Raw genomic sequence first — 21,012 nt, 5'->3', positions numbered from 1 at the left:
TTTATTTGCAAGCAAAGACCACCTGAAATTACCCTAGGTTATAAAAGTCCACAGTTCTGTTCTAAGTGCAAAATTACATTTATGCTTATTCAAAAGAAGATACTATGCAGTTCAACATATAAAGGAATTAATTGTTCTCATTGTCAACTCATTGTTCTAATTTTTAAATCTTGTATTGTTGTTTACCTGGTCATTAGGGAAATTCAGGCCTGTCTCTGGCCTATCTATGTTTCCTGTTTTCCAAGTATTTGAAGTTCATGCCTTTCTTTAAACCATGTGTTGCTTCTATATGACTACTATATCCTCTCTTCTTTTCTCTCTCAAAATAAATGATCTTCATGGTATACAGGCTTTTGATGCTGCTAACACACTCGTTATTTCTGTAGAAAACTTTTAAAAATACTATAATTTTGATCTCTCAGAGACTCAACCAAGTCTGTCAGAGTCTTGAATGGAAAGACATTAGTAGACATATCATTTGAGTAAAATCATCATCAGATAGAAGTTTTAATTTGCTAAATCAGCACACTATACACAATCAGAACAGAAAAGTATATCAAAGAAATTTGTATTATGTAATCTTTGATTTTGATCACTTACTATCAAGCCACTGTTACTTTGCCTTCTCTCTCTGTCGTGAAGTTTTCTGTAGAAAATCCCTCCTGGATTAAACTGAGTACTCCAGACAATCATGTCCCCTTGAAAATATGCATCCATTCCAGTTATCCTTGAATTGTGTTCAATATGTGATATTTGCTGGTGAACATCACTGTAGTTGAATGGATATGCAAAACCCAGGATGTCAGTGTCATTAGCAACATAGAGAACTTGATCTTCAGAGCCTAGGGGTTATTGTAATGAAACAAAAATAAGGTAAACGTCAACTAATGCAAAATCAGTAGTTTTCACTCAAGTAGCTTTTTGGTGTGTATGCGATATAATTTCGTGTGTTAAAATTATTTTCTGATTGTTGAAGACTGCAAAACCACTCACACTCTGCACAATAAATGCAACTCTCATACTCTGATACCAATATATCTAAGCTCACATTGTGACACCTAAGGCTATATTTTAAGGCGTATGTAATACAAGAATTTGACCACTTCAAGCAGTGTACAGAAATAGGGGATGTTATACATTAAGCCCATATGAATCAGTACATATTTTTATATGCATATTGTGTCTAGAGGGTCCTTGTATGTATCAAATGAACACAAACTTGCCAATAAGCATTATTTTAAATTGCTGAATTGGAAATTAGAAGTGGAATGACCTTAGCTTCAGTGAAGGCAGGGAAGTTTTGAAATTGACTGTAACAAGAGCAAACTGGACCAAAGCTGCTACAGAACATATGCAGTTGTACCTTATATCTCTTCCTTTCAGACTGTTACCATTTATGGATACCTGCAAATGGGTGGTATTTATGGATACCCAGGTACCATCTTGATTCAGATGTTGTAAAATATGTTATTCATAAGAAAAAACTCTCTGGTATCTATTCATTAAGTCTGAGAAAGTTTCAAATCTGTTGGATGCACTAGAATGCACGTGCAAGTTTTTAGATTTCCAATTTGTATCACATTTATCCATAGAGAATCAACTTATAATAATGTCTGTCCAATACATTTCCTCCTAATGAGCATGAAATACCAAAAATCATTTGTTCCCTCAATCATGCTAAATACAAGAGGACTTCCATCAAAGCAAGCATCAATGAGGGAAAGCGGGAACCATTAACTGTATTACAATGGAAATGAACCTTGCAAAAAATTCAGATGTAGGATGATGATTCCCAGATATTTAAATTATAAGCCATCAGAATTGTGTCTGTGTTTCTATAATAACATGCCACTATCCACAATTAGCAACCTTGTTTGCTCCCATGCCATAGTCTGACTGATTCTTCACTAATAGGTAATGATGCTAAATCCTGATAGAGTCCATATTATGTATAGAGGAAATGTCTAGTGACTCATTAATGTGAACTTCCCATGACAAGTTTGCTTCAAGAGAATGTGAATGAAGCATGTAAGATACCTGACTATCACCACCTAGCTACCCCGCACTGGTGTACCTACCTTACTGACTGGCATGCTACAGAGAAGGAAGAACTGGAATTAATGTGGTACAATCTGTTACGGTTCTAGGATGTATGTCCTCACCACGTGCTTACTGGCCGTAAGGTTCAGGTTGGGTATTGCTCTTAGCTGTGCACCAGATATGCAGAGGCGTATAAGGAGCCACACCTTGTAACTTCAATGCTGGTGCTGCACTGAAGTCTCCAAGTGTTGGTATGAGTCAAATTCACACTAAAATCTCATTAAATTGCAGGTGAGATGCTAGGATCATACCTTCAGTTATTCAGATACAGATCCATAAAGATTATGTGAACTTTACTCAGGCAGCTGGATTATTGCTTGTTTCATTTCTGAAATTATTTAGAAGTTACATAATACCCAGACTTAACCACTACCTCCATTTTGTGCAACACCTCCGCCTTGTGACAGACTGAAATAACAGCTGTGTGTGCATACTGCTTTACCTTCACTGGGCCATGACTTAGGCAATTGATTTACATGAGCTATATATTCTTGGGTGACTATACTCAGAAAAACTCCACTTAAAGGACTTATATAAGATTTCTCAACAAGACAAATCAAAACATGTTAGCCCCAAATACTGTTTAATTGATTCCTAAAGTACTAAAAATATGTTTCTATGGAAGAGTTGATTCTTCTCTCAAGCTTCACCATGCTTACATGCTTGCTAATATATAATCTCTGCTCTTCTTATTTGCGTGTATCTTTTTGTAAACAAAGAAAGCTGGAGCTGGAAATGGACTTTCATATTAAGTATCTTCATTTACATGGAAGTGATAAGAATTTATTGCTTACCAAAATCAAAGGTAAATCTGAGTGGGTTTGAGAATTATTTCTGTGCACTACTCAAGAAATATTTATCTAAAAATAAATTGTATATGCAACACATTAGTGTTACCAACACGTACATAACAAATGATTCAGTATTGTCAATCTACTTTGACTTTTATAGCCTTACCTTTTGCTGTGCAACTGTTGTTCCTCTCCTTATAATTTTTCTCGCAAGCACATTTGTATGACCCCTTGATATTACTGCAGCGTTGGGAGCAGGCACCAAATACCATACACTCATTGATATCTATGAGGAAAAGAATTGTAATTTATATACCTAGTTTAATACAGTATTATGTGACATGTTTGGAACATCATGGAACAATGCAGATGAACAAAAGGAACTCGTAAGCATTGTATATCTTGCAACAGTAAAAGGAAGCCTTCTGCAGTCATCACTAATGTTATTTCCACTGCAATCAACATATCTCAGAAGGATATTCTGTATTATTTCTCCATCCTTCTTATATCAACCTATTATCATTAGAGCTTGAAAGCAACTTTGAGAATGAAAATGTCTGTTACAGTTATCTCCAACATCCCTATCCCTGTTACAGTCAAGACTACGTAATCACCCCTTACTGAAAAGTCTCCTGTGTATACCTTTTTCTTAAGAGCCTAACAACAAAATTTTTGTATGCCCTTATCTATTCACTCTGATAGTCCCCCTGAGGTGATCTCCACTTTTTCTGTAAGTTACCAGGAAGGAGATTAATTCACAACCCATTCTTTGAGAAGGTAGATTTACCTCATCTCTTTGATCAACCCTTTCATTATAACAACTATGTCTTTTTTTCTGACAGTATGGCATCATATATATTAAGACTAATTTTCTGAGGTATTTTACTTTCAATCTGTTTATTTTCATTTCAATTTTCAGTTTCATACATCTTCATTATTTTAAGCACCTCAAAATATTCACATATACCAACTTAAACACCGGTCCCAACTGCCGACTTAAGTAATCTACTAGACCTTAAATCACCCATTCACCCCTTAAATTATAAAATCATTTAATGGTCTGACCTGAACCTCTCGATATTCACAACCAATGTTAATCTTTGATAACCTCTCCAGGTAGAATGCATAAATCTACATCCTGTAAATCCTTTCAGTTTCTTTTCTTGATTTCTTAATCCCATAGCTATGAAACAGTTTTTATTCTGCGGAAAAAAGTATGTGATATGTTTCTCCTTCTCTGGCACTGAAAATTGACTACGCAGTTGACTTTTAATACTTTACAGCAGGAGACAATGGAAAAGATATCTACCTTCACATTGCCTATTCCTCTTGTTTCTCTGAAACCCAGGTTTACACTGACACTGTAAGGATGTTTTTGTTTGATTACAGTATGCATCATCTCCACAAGGATTCACATTATCTTCACATGTATATTCAGTGACACCTAAGCAAAAAAAAAATGTCTAAAAAACCACTGATAGATTTATTTAAAATGATTTCTAAAATAACAAGAAGAAACAAATTTATCTTTCTGTTAAAAGAGTATCAGGTAAATTTTAAACAAATATATGACGTTACAGTTTTTACCGACATGTGCATATAAATTGACAGTACTTAATTGAGATACTTCATTTCACATCAAGAATTTAATACTAGAATTTATCCTGCTGCAGATACAAAATAAAATGCAGTCAACTTACAGCTAAACTACTGAAAAAACACAAGAACTAGTCTAAAAACTACTATAACCTGAACTGCTATAAAATTTGCCTTCCTCTTGTGGTACGTCAAATAGAATTAACTCATTTTTTAACTAAAAAAATAACTTTAAGTTTAATTAACTTCTATGTTGTTGAGTAGGTTTTGCATGGATGACAGTTTCAGTTAATTATTTCTTTTCTGCTACAATCATGAAAACAATCTTGTCAGCCAAACTCACTTATTTTGCAGTCTTGTTCATCTGAACCATCTCCACAGTCATCAAACCAATCGCACTGTAGCTCCATTGGAATACACTTCTTATCATTACAAGCAAACTCATCTTTTTTACATGGTCTTGCTTTGTATGTGATTTTATCTATATAATTACAAATTAATAAGAGAAAAATAAATCAGTATTTAAGATTCTTATTTTATTTTAGACACATATAAATGGGAATGACCAGGAAGCATTAAGCAACTGGAAATTATTTCAAGCTTAATTTCTTTCAATTTCAAATTCTGATCTACTAACCTCCATTTAAGTTTTACTGAAGGACAAGCAGATCTCTGTAATAAAGTTTGCCTTCAAGTTATTTTCTTTGATCTGAATGCCTTGAAAGGTAATATCACCTACCGCAGTGATCTTCATCCGAGTTATCACCACAGTCATCAACCTCATTGCAAATCTGCTCAGGTCGCAGACAAACCCTGTTGTTTCTACATCTGTATGGCCTTGTTGGAGGGCACGGAAACTTTACTGCATATTAAAAAAAGAATGAGCTATTACCCAGCTAGTATCCTTGAACCTTCTTCAATATCTCCTTATCAAAGCAATGAGCAGGCATGGGAACACAGTTGTACTTGACATATGAATGGTACTTGATTTTAACTTCTGGTACCTAATGGAATAACACTTCAACAATGTTTACAGCGGAAGTTCTTCATTTAGGGAATGAAATTATTATGTGTGACTAGGGTAATTAAACTTCTTTTTGAGAATCAGTAAATATGACAGAAGTAAAACAAAGGAAGTAGGAAATTTAATGATAATAACTATTTCAACGTAGAAGTGACTTTTTCCCATCTGTGCATTTCCTACAAAAAGATTAATTTCTCACAAATATCTTCTCTGTCATCACATGAGTAGCAATAACAACAGAAAACTATATTCCACATTTAAAGCTACTCTTCTAAAATTAAAGAAAAATTAGACATATATGTCCTTATATATTTATGTACGTTACATGTAATTTCTTGTTCTACTACATGAAAAGCACTGAAAAAAGTAATGGCATACCACACATTTCAGCAACTTCATCAGAGTTATCTCCACAGTCATCCTCGCCATCACAAACCCAAAAATGTAGTTTGCAGAGGGAATTGTTGCACAAAAATTCATCAGCTCTACATATATTTCCCCCTGGGAGGATGAAAAGAAGACAAGAAAAAAAACAGGAAAACAGAAAGACAAAAGAAAGAAATGTCAATTTTTTATAAAACCAGTACAACCACTTATCACATACCATCTGTAGAGAATGACACACATAGCAGAACTAAATTAACAATCCCCAAATGAAAGGATTGGAGAAGCAGAGAGATTATTCTTTTAAAAATCTCTTCCTTGACCATACTCATCTTTCTCTTTTCACGACTGTTAGCTAGGAATTACTTATCTGGCGCGCCCAGAAAGGACAGTTATCAAAGACAGACACTGACAAGTCACCAGCTAGGTATGTTCCCCTTGCATTTAGCCAGGAGATGCTTAAACTACCTTTCTGGCTGTAACTTCCTTCAGTGATGCTGCCTTTCAGAAAAGACCTGGCTGGGGGCGCCAGTAATTTGTGCTGTCAGAGAATGGTACAAACCAGAAGACAGAAATACAGTCCAACTTGTGAAAGGCCACTTTGGTCCAGGTTGCTTTCACATGAATGTCTGATCCTCCGCCTACTCCTACTCCCAGTCTCTGAGACACACGTTGTGTTCAGAAGAGACAAAGTGACTGCAGTCCCTTAGCCATGCGGTAGCATCGTTTTCTTCTCCTGAGGAGTCATAGGCTTGGCCAGGCTTGTAACGTTCCCATCGACTATAAACTCTGCAATTAGGGAAGATCTAGCCATGTAGGCACAGAGTAGATAAGACTAGGTGACCTCTAACAGTTTCTTCCTTTTTGTAACTTCTGAAATTTCTCATTAGTATATTTACTGAACACAGATGCAGCAAGAATAATTTCTTCCATGTAACTTTAGTATTGTTTGAACTCTGAATCTGGAACAGAGGGTGAGAGAAAATGTGTTAAGCTGGAGTGCTCAAGCTTTAAAAATTGGTTCAAGTTGGATTCAGTGTTAACACGTGTAGCAGTAAGAAGGCACTGTGTTTCAAAATTGTAACTAAATTTTACCACTACCACTCAATGAAGTTATGGAAACTTCTTGAAATTAATTTTCTACATAGCACTTTTTTATGGTAACTGGATTCTCAGTTTCCTGAGAGGAACTGAGCTTAAAAGAAATAAAGCTGTGCACCTGCAGAGGAGGAGACAATGAAATTTTATATGATAACACCAAAACTCTCGCTGTGGCTTACCTCATTGCATTACACCCGTCTTAATGGTTAGATCAGGCTCCAGTGGCTTTTTGCTTATTCATTCAGTGCCCTGTTCACACCCCATTAAAATCAACAGAAGGCTTTCTTTCGCTATAAAGGGTTCAGAATGGTTTAGATTTTTTTCCAGAAAATTAATTTGCATGAAATACCCACTGTGTAAGAGGATGTTGGAAACTCTCACACTATGTTACCAAATATAATTCACTCTCATTGCAAATATAATTCATGAACATTAACAGAAATATTCTTTATTATCATCCAAGGGAAAATATATAAAATTCAAGTATTCTTCATGATGAAAGACATCAATATAAATAATTGTGTGTGTAATCACAATAAAACCATAATTCTAGTTGTATAATAAGATTGAAAAGAGCTATGTTTATAAATATGCACAGTGGGCTACAGATAAATATTACGGAGATTGTTTTAGAATGCCTTAGAATAAAACTCCTTTTTTTTTGCTGTATTTCCAAAGAGGAAAAAATCAGTTATCAGCGAGATAAACTGGCATTTGTTTCATGTGATTGCTCTGCCTGTCATAATTCCTTCATAGAATAGATTTCTATAACAGAAATCATAACTGTGACATAAATACAAAGTATTATAGCAATAACCAACTAGGCAAAAGGCTTCTTATTACATTATAAGCAATTTGCAGTTCACAGAAGCTCCATTATGCTATCCAAAGAATAATGTGGGCTTCAGATAAAATAACCACTTTACTACTTACACTTCATTGGTTTTTAAAGAGATACAGTCCAGATATTTTAAAAGCAGTTTTAAAATGGACTAGAAGTTTTTTAAAACTTTGTTGATTTCAGTCTTCTCAAAACAATTCATTCTTCAACACTTCCAAATATGATGTTTTTCCTTTTGCATCTAAACTTCTCGGGAACATTATTCCTGTTTTCTTCATTTTCTGGTCTCTCTTTCAAACTTAATCATCCCATATAATTATTTTTTTCCTAGTAGTAAGTGTTGGTTAATAGACTTACAATAAAATAAGGGAAGGATATCTTACTCTGCAATTGCTTGCTTCATCTCTGATTATTATTACTTATTATTGTACTGCATTTAGCTTCTGAAGTTACACACAAATATGACTGTAGATGACCAACACACAAAAACTACTCACTTTAAAGAGAAGTTTTTCTTTTTTTAGATTGTCTTCTTTAATTATTCCTCTCTAAAGAAAAGAAAACTCTGGAAAAAACAAGAAGCTGACAAAATGCTGAGTAAAATTTTGTTGGTTTTTTTTTTTTTTTTTTAAAAATCTTTATTTTGACTAAGTTCTGTGTTTGTCACAGTTATTGAATTATTACACTTACTAAGCTTTGGTACACTGAGTGTGTTACTTTGCTAGTGCCTGGTAGCTGAAGCAAGGTTCAGTTAAAAAAGAAAAAAAATCAAAAATAGAGACTTGCATGGTCTTATCTTCAGAAGGAATAATATGGGGAACTCATTTAATAATGTTTAATTGCATACATCTGTGTGTGTGCATGTATATATAGATATGTATGTAAATATATATGAATGCTCAATTGAAAAGACATATTAGAACAAGATTTGTGAATTTGCAGCAACTATGAGAATGAGACCAACAGACGTATTTCTCAAAAACTTATTTGGAAGCTTAATCATAAGCGTGAAAGTCTGCGCGTAGTGTTTAGCTTCATGTGAATCAACTTAAGTGCTCAGTTCTGCTCTCAAAGGAAAGTGAGAATTCAAAATGTGGTTTTATGGGTTCTGGTTAGTTGCAGCATTTCATCTCCATGGAAATAAACAAAAATCTTGGGTCTTAAGATTACTTATTTAGCAATTTTTTCTTATATTGCATGGCTCTGTAATTTATTGTTGCCTATAAAACTGTAAATTAACTGGACTTATTGCTGATTTCTCTGATGAGACAGTATATGCTTCCAGTAATAACACAACCTTTTGGTCCTTGGGGAAGGAAACACAAAGAAGGAACAATGAGCCGTGAGTTATAAACAAGGTAAGTTTTGCTTCGTCCTGCAAATCGCTCGTGAAGCTGCTATACTGTCTTTTTCAGAAGAGGTCACAGAGCTTTAATTTCATCACTCAGAATGGCCAGGCTACCACTAACTTACAATGTATGTTAATACAAAAAAACAAAAAAGTAAGCTTTCTAAAGAAAAGTGTCTCTTGCCTTGGTCACAGTTTTCTTCGTCACTGCCATCCACACAGTCATGGATCCCATCACAAAGCCATCTGACAGGGATACAGTAGGCCTTATTTTTGCATCGAAACTGATCTTCTTTACATTCTGTTACACAATCCATCTGTGTGAATACAGATAGGAAATTAGTATTAATGGATGAGAAAAACATACTTAAAGACAAACCTAACAAAATTTACCACTGCTGTTTTTTATTGCCCTACATATTTAATACAATAAAGTTGTCCCCGACAAAGGAATGTGCAGTTTTAATAATTACTGAAGTCCAAATTAAATTGTAACCACACATTATATGCGTCTGGTATTCCTTCTTTGTGTTGCTCAGTATTAGGAATGGAAACAATGGCTACATTCACATTTCTGAAGTCAACTGCCCTGAGAGAACCAACCCTGGACATGAGGCTGCCTCACAGCCACAGTGATCAGAACTAGAGACCTCTGGAGTGGATTATTTTCACCCGCACCGTGTAGCACTTTGCTCAGGCATTCTTCAGGCTCTAACAGCCACCTTAATGGCTCTGAGAAATAACAACTATTTGGGGTCTTTTTTCTTGAAGTTGTTAATGAAAGTGGTAATTTTTTAAAAAGATACCAACAATGCAGCACATAGGAAGAGAATGGCATGAAGGCCCACAGAGGCTGCGGTGTCTGCTAGGATCATATTAGGTGAATCTAGAGGACAGAAGGAGCCAAATGTGTCATAAACTTGCCTACACTGCCAGTACGGAGCAGCCCCTGAAGAAAACTCCCCCAGGACCACACTTAGGTTTTGACTTAGGGGAAACAAATGTGTTTATTCCAAAAGGTGGCCACAGAGAAACTATCAGGGAACCAAAATCACGGGGCTAAGTTATCTGACAGTGTTCAATGGATGCAAAAAACCCCCATTTGCCCTTTTAATTATTTTCAGTTCTAAAACTGTTAGCAAATTTCATGTCAGATGGTAGGAAAAATAAGTAAACAGAAATTTGTCAGCTACCTCATCAGATCCATCAGCACAGTCATATGCTCCATTACATTTCAAAGATGCTGAAATACAGCCTCCACTTGCACACACGTACTCACTTGGAGAGCAGGTTGGAGATGCTGGTTACAAACACATATTTTAGCATTAAGAAAAAGAGAATTAATAAATAAGTTGCTTTATAATTTAATGTTTTCATCTGGTTGATATAATGAGCAAACATGTATTTGTAGCTGACCAGAGCTTTTCCAAACATTCATAAAGTACAATGAAATATTTGACAAAATTTAATTGTTGCATCCTAAGTAAAATGCATAGTGATAGTGAATGGATATTTGTGTTCTATCATTGAGAAATTTCCTTTTGTGTTTTCCTTGTGCTTGGTAACAGTGGTTACTGCGCACATACACATATTTATAGTTGTACCTATCTAGACGAAGCCTACAAAAAATCTAGGAAAATTCCTGCAAAAATAAACAACCGCATTTTCCAAGACAGTAATAAGGAAATAAAACAATCACAACAAAAATAATAACTTGCTAGAGAAAATGTTTGCATAAGAACTAGTAAAAACTGAATAAACACTACAAAGCAAAAAAACACCAGAGATACTTTAGTAAGATGCTAAGAAATATTGCTCTTTTCAAAGCAGAATTTTATAAGCTGAGTATGAAAATTACATTTCAATATAATTAAATTAAATACCATTTCTCCCAACAAGCTTCATATTGCATAGCTGTACATAAGTGGGGTTTTCAAAATATAAGTAGGACATCACAATGATACACATTCAAAAGATAAAGAATTTTAGGTTTCTTCACCCTCTTCCCTACTCCTAGTATACAAGGAATCTTAATTTGTTGATTTATTTTCTCCTTGTTCATTCCAATTTATGCCTTGCTTCATTTTATTTCTGAGCATTATTTAAAACGATACCTGGTTCACAATTTTTCTCATCATCCCCAAGTTTGCAGTCTTCATGACCATCGCATTTCCATTTCGCTGAGATGCACTGACCATTGGAACACTGGAACTGATCTCTTGAGCAGCCTGTTTCACAATACCTCTGGTACAATAAAAACAACATATATACGAGATCAAGAGTTTAATATAAATGTTGGTAAATATACAGCTGATCAGAGAAGTTATAGCCTATGCTCTTCCACATTATGAAATACAGTAATGCCTTGTGAAATACAAAATGTTTGTGGATATGATTCATGAAAGGTAGCTTGTACCATCTAAGCCAGTGGGAAGCACCGGCAGGAAAGGTGAAGGGACAAAAGGGACAGGAAAGAACAGAAAAACAGCAAAGCAAATACCCAGAAAGCTTCTGCTACACAAGATACAGTCTACATCTTGTTTTCACAAAAAAAAAAAAACACCCTCACAAACCAAACCAAACCACTGTAGAAAGACTGGTTCACCAACCAGGACACAAAATATTTCCTGGATGGGAGGAAGTCCAGGTCATTGCTAGGGCAAAAAAATGTAGGATGCTGTTAATCATGACTTGATGCCATCTGCATGTTCTCTTTTTAGGATAACTATTTCAATAGGTTTAGTTTTAATTTAGTAAAGACATTTGCATACATGGATTCATGTGTAGCCTACCTCATCTGAGCCGTCTGCACAGTCATAGTCTCCATCACACCAGAATCTTGCTGAAACACAGTCTCCATTTGCACAGAGAAAGTCTTTCAAAGTGCATGTTTGAGGCTCTGAATAAAGAAAAGTAACGACCCTAGGTTTATTAGCATTTCCGTAAAATATTTTATACATAAACCCCCCCAATCAATCAATCAATGAATGACTATATATGGTACGAAAGCCACTGAGGATTTTTTTTTCTGTAGGATTTTGTTTCATAACATTTTATAACTAAATCTCAATTCATATAGTAAAAGTAATGAAAATACTTTCATTTCAGTTTTACTAAATTTCTTTCCAAATTATGTGATGCTGACTATATGAACATGCATGTATGTTATTATAGGTTTTGTGAGATACATACCACAGACTAGACATTCATTTTGCACCTGTTAATACCCAATATAACTAACCAGATCTTTGACTTTCCACCATGCAATAGCATACCATTCATCACAACACTTCTAACATATTTGTGTGTGTCAAAAGTCAGCCTCCCCTGTGCTAAGCATTCAGTTATTGAGAGGGCAAATGGAATGCCTCAGAGGTAAGGTTTGGAGTTTCAACTACTATCTGTTTTCCAGAAATTAAGTATGGGAGGTAGCATGGCAATAATCCACTGACTTAAATACTGACCAAATTGATAGAGAGGTTTAACAGAATGAGAACACAGTGAGTTGCAAAAATCAAAGGAGAGTACGCTTTCATAAAAAAACACTACTGTCAATTTGTTAGAAAACACAGAAAAGGAAAAAAGGTATGGATAGGATGAAATTTTCAAGCAATTTTAGGGAAACAGAAGCAAGCTGTTAGATAAAAAGCTAAGGAGCTTATAGATGGATAGGAGACAGTAAAGGTTAGAAGGTAAGTGGGATATTTTGTGACAAATGGGTGGTGTTCTACTCCCTGGGAAGAAACAAAACACAGGGAGGACTGAAGGCATTAAAGAAGGTGGACACAATAAAGGGTAGGAGTAGACATAAAATTATTTCAACGTACAGGCAAAGCAAACAGGAGAGGCAGGCTGCAGGGAGCGATGGAGTAATCCTGAGAAGGTGAGATTTGCTGTTTCAGCCTATTTACTTCACTGTCTGCACCGCTATGTGTTTTCACTACTGCTGCCAAAAAAAACCACTGGCAAGGGGACCAGTGTGGAAGATTCCCCCAGCAGAATACTATGTGCTTTCCTCGTGAAAATGAGGACCATTACAAAAGATGTTGGAAAAAACAAAGTTAATGTCTGGACTTTGGACCACTAGATTAAACAAAGGTAGAGAAGTAGTGGGGCTTAAGGATAATTTAAGCAAGTCTCTACATGTAATTTAGACATTGTAGTCAGAGAGCTTTGAGAAAGCAGAACTGAACAAGCAAACGAAGATTATTTGTGGGAGTACTTCCACCACAGTAAACACTGTACTATATAAATAATGTAAAATCAAGCATAAGGATTAATTAGTAAGACGTTTTCAACAGAGAGATGGACAAAGAGTTCAGGCAAATGGTAAACGACAATGACTAAATCAATGGAGGAAGGGTAAAAAGGAGAGAGGAGAGACTGAGAGCAAACAGTAGCAATGGACAGTAATGGGTTGGGTATTGCTAAAGAGTCCTTTAGCTAGTTATGGAAGGTTGAAGCATGAATGCTTTTGAACACCGCACCATAGTGATCAAGGAAAGCAAACACAAATTGCAGTTGAGCAGAATTTGGTAAATACCAGCATGAGAATATACTAGACATGAGTTGCGCAGATCTAAGGTAAAATTGAACTTTGGGGTTTTTTCTGGATTTATAAAAATCAAAAGCTGTATCAAGAAATGGTTTTAATGAACCTTTCAGCTACCATTTTTCTTCACTTCATAAAAAAAGTCAAAATGACCCTGTTTAAAAGTTTTTAAGAGAAATTTCATTTTTCAGATAGGCTCTTTTTCTTTTGAAGTTGTAAGAAAGTAATAATAAACACAGATCTACAGCAATTGCATCAGTTCTCCAGCAATGTTATATTTAAGCAAATCAAAGGTTAGCATTTATATTGATTCTTAAATTATCCAGATACTACTTCTACTACTAATTTTTTCAAAGCAAAAGCTCATTGCATAAAAGTTAGCAAATCACTGACATATGATTCTTTTTGTTGTCAACAGGCGAGGAAGAGGAAATTCACGAGACAATAAATTATGTGAAAGAAATAATTTGTGGAAAAGGTAATTCACATGCAAATAAACATTTGTCATGTTTCTGTATTGATTTGCAAAATATCAGCAAATATATTTTCTATACTGCTAATGAATTATTTATAAACAGAGATTTGATTCTGGAAAAATGTACACAATGAGCTAACTTTTCAATTCTTGTTTGCAAGAAATATTTCTTCTGCTGCTGAATACATCTCTGCGATTTACATATGAACACAGAAGAGCACCTTCCCATCAGTGCTCAGAATGTTAGTGAAAGGAATAAGTATTAGTAGACTTGTGTAAAACCAATGAAAGGCAGCATCTTTCAGCTTCTGCTTTATAAAATACTGACACTCCTTCCTGAGAAAAGCATTTTTGAATTATTAGGAAGAATTTTATTTGAAACACAGCACATAAGATAATCTACTTGTTTCACATTTTAAAGTCTGAAAATAATCTGTAGAGCCAACAGGCATTTGTCATCAACTTAAATGGTAGCAAGAAAAGGAACTCATAAGAGACATTTAAAATTACTTCATATTTGGGGTTCAGTTTGAATTTAATAGGTGTAGATATCTCACCAAGTCAAGAATTGAAAGGATTTTTTCGGAGACTGATGTACTGATATACAAGTCTGAAGGAAAAAAACCATAACTTTTTTTCTTAAAATAGGATATCAAGTTCAAACTTATATTGTACTTTTTACCTGTATCTGTACAGGATAAATACATTTGCTCCTTGTGAGAGTTCTGTATCTTGTAACAGCTGTCACAAAGCAATCTTTTAGATAAGCTAATTTGTATAATAGGAAAGGTGAACTTGTACATAGAAAAAGAAGTGACAGCAGTACAAATATGGGATAGGAACACCTCAACCAAAGTGAGTTAGGTGCACACTGTCCACTTGATTCATCCTGGCATTTGGCAGTACATTGTAAAGATTTAGATGAATTCGAGAACATACTTAGGCCACGCTTTCTTGTGATGAATGAGTATTCATCAGATCTACTACTAGATGGTTGACTGGGAGTTGAAATTTTTCAATAAGCCAAGCCAGAGTGTCCAGTATGATGCATCCACATCACATCAATGAAACAGTATTATCATGATGTTGTGAGTTAACCCCAGAGGGCAGCTAAGTCACACACAGCCACTCAGAAGGGTAAAAGTTCAAAAACTTGTGGGTTGAGATAAAGAGAGTTTACTAGGTAAAGCAAAAGCTGCATGCACAGCAAAGCAAAATAATAATTCATTCACTACTTCCCATCAGCAGCCTGGTGTTTAGCTGCTTCCAGGAAAGCAGGGCTTCATCACATGTAACAGTCTTTGGAAGACTTTGGAAGCCATAACTCTGAACACGGAATCACAGAATGGCAGGGGTTGGAAGGGACCTCTGGAGATCATCCCGTCCAACCCCCCCCTGCTTGAGCAGGCACACCCAGAGCAGGGGCACAGGGCCACGTCCAGGCGGGGTTTGAATGTCTCCAGGGAAGGGACCCCACAGCCTCCCCAGGCAGCCTGTGCCACTGCTCTGGCACCCGCACAGGGAAGAAGTTTTTTCTCATATTGAGGTGGAACTTCCCGTGTTCCAACTTGTGCCCATTGCCCCTTGTCCTGTTGTTGGGCACTAATGAAGAGAGTCTAGTCGCATCGTCCTGACACCCTCCCTTTAGATATTTATAGATATTGATGACATCCCCCTTCAGTCTTCTCCAGGCTGAACAAACACAGGTCTCTCAGCCTTTCCTCATATGGGAGATGCTCCAGTCCCCTGAGCATCTTGGTAGCTCTCCGCTGGACACTCTGCAGTAGTTCTCTGTCTTTCTTGAATTCGGGAGCCCAGAACTGGATGCAGCACTCCAGATGTGGCCTCACCAGGGCAGAGCATAGGGGGAGGATAACCTCCCTCGACCTGCTGGCCACACTGCCTTGAATGCACCTCAGGATACTGTTGGCCTTCTTGGCCACAAGGGTACGGTGCTGGTTCAGGGTCACCTCGCTGCCCCCCAGCACTCCCAGGGCCTTCTCAGCACAGCTGCTTTCCAGCAGGTCACCCCCGTACTGTCAGCACCTCTGTACTGGTGCATGGGGCTGTTCCTTCACAGGTGCAGGACCTTGCACTTGCTGTTGTTGAATTTCATTAGGTTCCCCTTGGCCCAGCTTCCCAGCCTGTCCAGGTCTTGCTGAATGGCAGCACAGCCTTCAGGTGTATCAGCCACTCCTCCCAGTTCTATATCATCAGCAAACCTGTGGGTCTCATCCATGCAGGCCTCCCGGCTCCTTTGCTTGACTTCTTCCTCACAGTGATGCACCCTGAGCTTGGGGGAAGTGGTACTTGAATATTGTTGAGCTCCCTTGGACGCCCCTACCTTTCAGGACCCTAACCCACAGATTCCTCCAAGCAGGTCTCTGAAGAGGCCACAGTTGGATCTCCTGCAGTCTAGGGCTGTAATCCTACTTGTTGCCCTGCTTCTACCAGACAGGATCCTGAACTCCACCATCTCACGGTCACTGCAGCCAAGGCTACCCCAGCCCTCACAGCCTCAACCAGAGCTTTGATTGTCAGTATAAGCCCGGCAGCACATCTCGCCTCATTGGTTCCTCCAAACACCTGTGTCAAAAAGTTGTCCTCGATGCTCTGCAGGAACCTCCTGGATTGTGCACACCTCGCCGTGTTGCTTTTCCAGCACATATCAGCGTGGCTGAAGTCCCCCATGAGAACCAGGGCCTGTGATTGTGGGGCTACTTCCAGCTGACTACAGAAGGCCTCATCAGGTTCCTCATCCTCATCAGGTGGCCTGTAGCAAAGGCCCACAACAGTGTCACCCATATTTTCCCACCCCTTAATTTTTACCCATATGCTCTCAACTCATTCTTCCTCCACCCCTCGGCAGAGCTCGGTACATTCCAGTTGCTCCCTCACAAAAAGAATAACTCCCCCACCTCACCTTGCTGGCCTGTCTTTCATAAAAAGCCTGTAGCCATCCATGGCTGCATCCCAGTGATGCGAGCTATCCCATGCCATGCCTCTGTAATTGCCATCGGATCATGGGCCTGCGGCCGCACGCAGATCTCTAGTTCCTCCTGTTCATTCCCCACGCTGCGTGCGTTGGTGTACAGGCATTTCAGAGAGGTACTTGAGCATGCAGGTGTCCCTGGAGGGGCGCACAAGGACCCACTTACAGCCATGCACACTCTTGAGGTGGTTGGTCTTCTGACTGTCATCTCATGAGGCAGCTAAGGCACCTTTGTTGCTGCTCTGCTTGGCCTGGACTTATTCCCCGGTTGGATGTGATGGCATTAGCATTGCCACTTTGGACCCCATCCCCCAGGTTCCCCCTTCCTTCTTCTTTTCCCCAGCTTTTTATTACTGAACGTGATGTCACATGGTATGGCATATCCCTTTGGTCGGTTGAGGGTCAACTGTTGCAGTAGTGTCCCCTTCCAGCTCCTTGTGCACCCCCAGCCTACTCGCTGGTGGGACAGCATGACAAACAGAAAAGACTTTGATGCTGCGCATGCACTGCTCAGCAACAACTAAAACATCAGTGTGTCACCAACACTGTTTTTGTCACAGATCCAAAACACAGCACCATAGGAGCTACCATGAAGAAAATTAAATCTGTCCCAGTCAAAAATAGTACACAACAAAATGGGAGAAGAGGAAAACCAAAACCACACTTCCTTATAATTCTCCGTTACAATATTGCTAGAAACAGTAACATGGCCCATCCAGCAGAATGAATGCCTGTAAACACAAGATAATTAAAGTGATCACAGGTGGCCTTTTTTCATATCTTTAATGTGGCATTAAATGTAGATTTTCTTTACTTATTTATTTTTCAATAACTTTACTTAGCATTGTATTTCATCAGAACAAAGACGACACTTGTTCTTTGTTGATCTAGGTATAAGACGAGTTATAAGAGGTGCACACAGAAGAAAAAACCTTTGGTACACATCATTTTATCATACTAAAGTAGCATACTTGCCTTTGGCTAGTATTGACACCTAGCTGCTTTTAGAAAACTGACAGTAGCTGTTGTCTGACTTGCATCAAGTCAGCTGAGCCTTAAGCAACATAAAGAATGTGAATTTAGAGCACTATCCACTCAAAATTTACTCAAGTTGACATGAGACATTCCAGCTTAGTTCCTTCCTGGTTTAATTTTTTTTCACTTAAACATTAAATAATTGCAAGTTCTCACTGAATTCGGAATACAATCTTATCCCAGGACAAAATTAACTAATTTGTTTTCTTGACAACTTGTAGGAGCAACAAAACAGCATTGAGAAGATTCTCTAGCAACAGTAATATTTTTACACTGATTGAATTAATGTCTTTCTACAGCATTATTACATTTGCTTTGCTTCAGTGTTTACAGTGTATCATATTTTCTTTAATTACATTTAATAAAACATGATTGGTGCCTTCTTTTCAGCAGGAATAAGATAGTCAGTACTATGGAATTTTCCTTTTTTGAAGTTCACTGAAAGAGCAAATACTATTTTTGCTCAAATTTGTTTTCAAAAATCCAAATAAACTCTGAAAACAAATCTCCCCCTCCAAAAAGATATTAACTCAGAAGAGTTAAAAAAGGCATTTTACTTTCTCAGTTGCTTAGTGCTCAGTATGGACTTATAACCTTCCTAATAACGCTTACTTATTTGGGAGGGTTAAAGAACAACAGACTGTAAGAGAAATACAGTTAAAGAACAAAGTCATATTGGGCACAACTATTTGCATTATACCTCTATTAATTTTTCACACACATAACATTCTTTAAGATGCATTCTGTTTCCCTTCTGACAACTTCACCAGGATGCTGTGTGCATGCGAAGAGACTATATAGAGAAATGTAAATACCTGAACTGAATTTCTATAATTCACTGAATTCATTCTGCATTCTTGAGAAACAACTCATTTTCTGATATAGTTGCCTGACAAGCCCTTTGATATTCATGTATGCTATGAGCAACTTATCGTAATGTGCAATGTAATGTATTTTGTCAAATGTTTTGAAGTTCTAATTTCGTACATAATTTTTTCATTACACTTATAGAATAAAGTGGCTTGACAGCCTATAAAGAATTTTATACATCTCTTTCACACAACTGAACGGTATTATGTATTTTCCCAATAATGCTTCCAAGAATTTGAATTTTACAACTGTGTCAGCCTACTGTATTTAAACAGCAGAATATGGGATTCAACAGTTAGAGGTTAAGTATGCATTTGACAAGCAAAAGAAAATGAAAAAAAAAAAAAAAAAAAAGAAAAGCTAGGACAAACTCCAGTTCAGCACCCCAGCCTGTAGTCTGATAGCACCAGCTGCGCTGGGGTACTCTCAACTCACTCATTCCATCCATTACAATTAACTACAGCTTGCTTTATTCACAAGTCTAGAGAACAACCAAGAACTGAATATATAACGTAATTATTGATGTGAACACAAAGATGGCAAACCTAATAAATATTTTAAAAAAAACCTTATAGATGAGTGCACCATCCTTATTTGGGCTTTTTTTTTTTTTAATTCACTTTATGCTATGATAATCTAAATTTTAAGGAAGAAAATTATTAATACTGGGTGATGAATAAATCCTACTTCACACATGGAAAATTTCAGATAAGGTGCTTGACACTTACTTTGCAAACAGCAATAAAGTTTTGTGGAAGTTGTGGGTTTTTTTAATTTTCAAATTTTCCAAAGATTATCTAGTCATGTAGATTAAGACCCCTATAGCAAAACTATGTCTCTATTTAATTTTTACATGAGCATAAAAGAACATAAAATAATTTCTTGGTATTTATAATATAAGTGAAAATGGAAAAATCTCACTGGCATTAATAATCAATTCCTAAGTAAAATCTCCCACAAAGTTAAGAAAGCTTTTCTGTGCCAACCCCCCTGGGGTATAATAATAAATGGCTCTGAGTGATTACTGAGCCACATGACATTTTCCCCACAAGATGAAACACTTGCATATGAAAACTACAGCACTATTGCTCGCAGTAACTCACAACGTTTTCAAATATAGATAGTAATTAAAAGTCAGGCAAATCCACTTTAACCATTCAAGCAGAATGAGCTCATCTTCAGACATGCTGTACCTATGGGCACCGTGTCTCAAATTGCAGAAAGGAGCAGACAGCATGTACTCAGCATTAGAATGCCTAATTTATTCAGCTCTCCAGGTTACCTTGAAGATACTAAATATACCTTCATGATATACAATCAGGAATATGCATTCAACATTATGTACACAACAAGATATTAATTTCTTGGGTTTCTAAGTACAAAAGAAAGAACAGAAATTGTCAACTGAAGAGAAAGCACTTCAGAACTCTGTGTAATGTCCCTCTTGAAATATTTTATAAAGACAATGATTATGAGATAAAACCATTAAGAATTTCTCATTTCTTCCTGAGAAGCAAATCTAAATTAACTCAGTGAAAGTGGTATTACAGAGATTTATTAGGCATTCAGGTTCCGCATAGGTAGGAGAGAACTAGGCTAACTGAGCTACTTTGAATAACAACATCCACTTCTTAATGTGATTAAGTATTACAGAAATGGACTTCTCATGATAAAAAACAAGGCAAATAATCTCAGGTATATAATGAATGTAATGGTTAGGTAGTGTTTGATCAAACTTTATTGTTAACAAATGTTTATCACTTTATCACTGTGCAGTTTTCATGACCCTTATCTAGAGATAGGAGATGTGATATGTAACTTACTGATAAAGGTAAACTAATTGTAATTTTTATTTTTAATTCATCAGATTATTGAGAAGTCATAGGTCAGGTATTTTTGCATA

The 21,012-nt window shown here is 36.8% G+C and overlaps 1 protein-coding gene across 1 annotated transcript in view; it reads right to left on the bottom strand.

Annotated features, from left to right (window-relative positions):
* Positions 1-21,012, bottom strand: part of LRP1B (LDL receptor related protein 1B) — a 762,836-nt gene that overhangs the window by 61,135 nt on the left and 680,689 nt on the right. The window contains exons 68-77 of the mRNA XM_075092828.1: positions 11,978-12,084; positions 11,300-11,429; positions 10,379-10,485; positions 9,370-9,502; positions 5,890-6,012; positions 5,227-5,349; positions 4,831-4,968; positions 4,201-4,335; positions 3,058-3,177; positions 601-842 (exon numbers count right to left, since the gene is read on the bottom strand). Of these exons, the coding sequence (XP_074948929.1) occupies positions 601-842; positions 3,058-3,177; positions 4,201-4,335; positions 4,831-4,968; positions 5,227-5,349; positions 5,890-6,012; positions 9,370-9,502; positions 10,379-10,485; positions 11,300-11,429; positions 11,978-12,084 (1,358 nt within the window). The remainder of the gene's footprint in view (positions 1-600; positions 843-3,057; positions 3,178-4,200; positions 4,336-4,830; positions 4,969-5,226; positions 5,350-5,889; positions 6,013-9,369; positions 9,503-10,378; positions 10,486-11,299; positions 11,430-11,977; positions 12,085-21,012) is intronic.

The sequence above is a fragment of the Phalacrocorax aristotelis genome, chromosome 5, assembly GCF_949628215.1.
Source record: "Phalacrocorax aristotelis chromosome 5, bGulAri2.1, whole genome shotgun sequence".
Classification (NCBI taxonomy): domain Eukaryota; kingdom Metazoa; phylum Chordata; class Aves; order Suliformes; family Phalacrocoracidae; genus Phalacrocorax; species Phalacrocorax aristotelis.
Note: the sequence above shows the minus strand (reverse complement) of the source record. Positions and strands in the feature narration are given on the sequence as shown.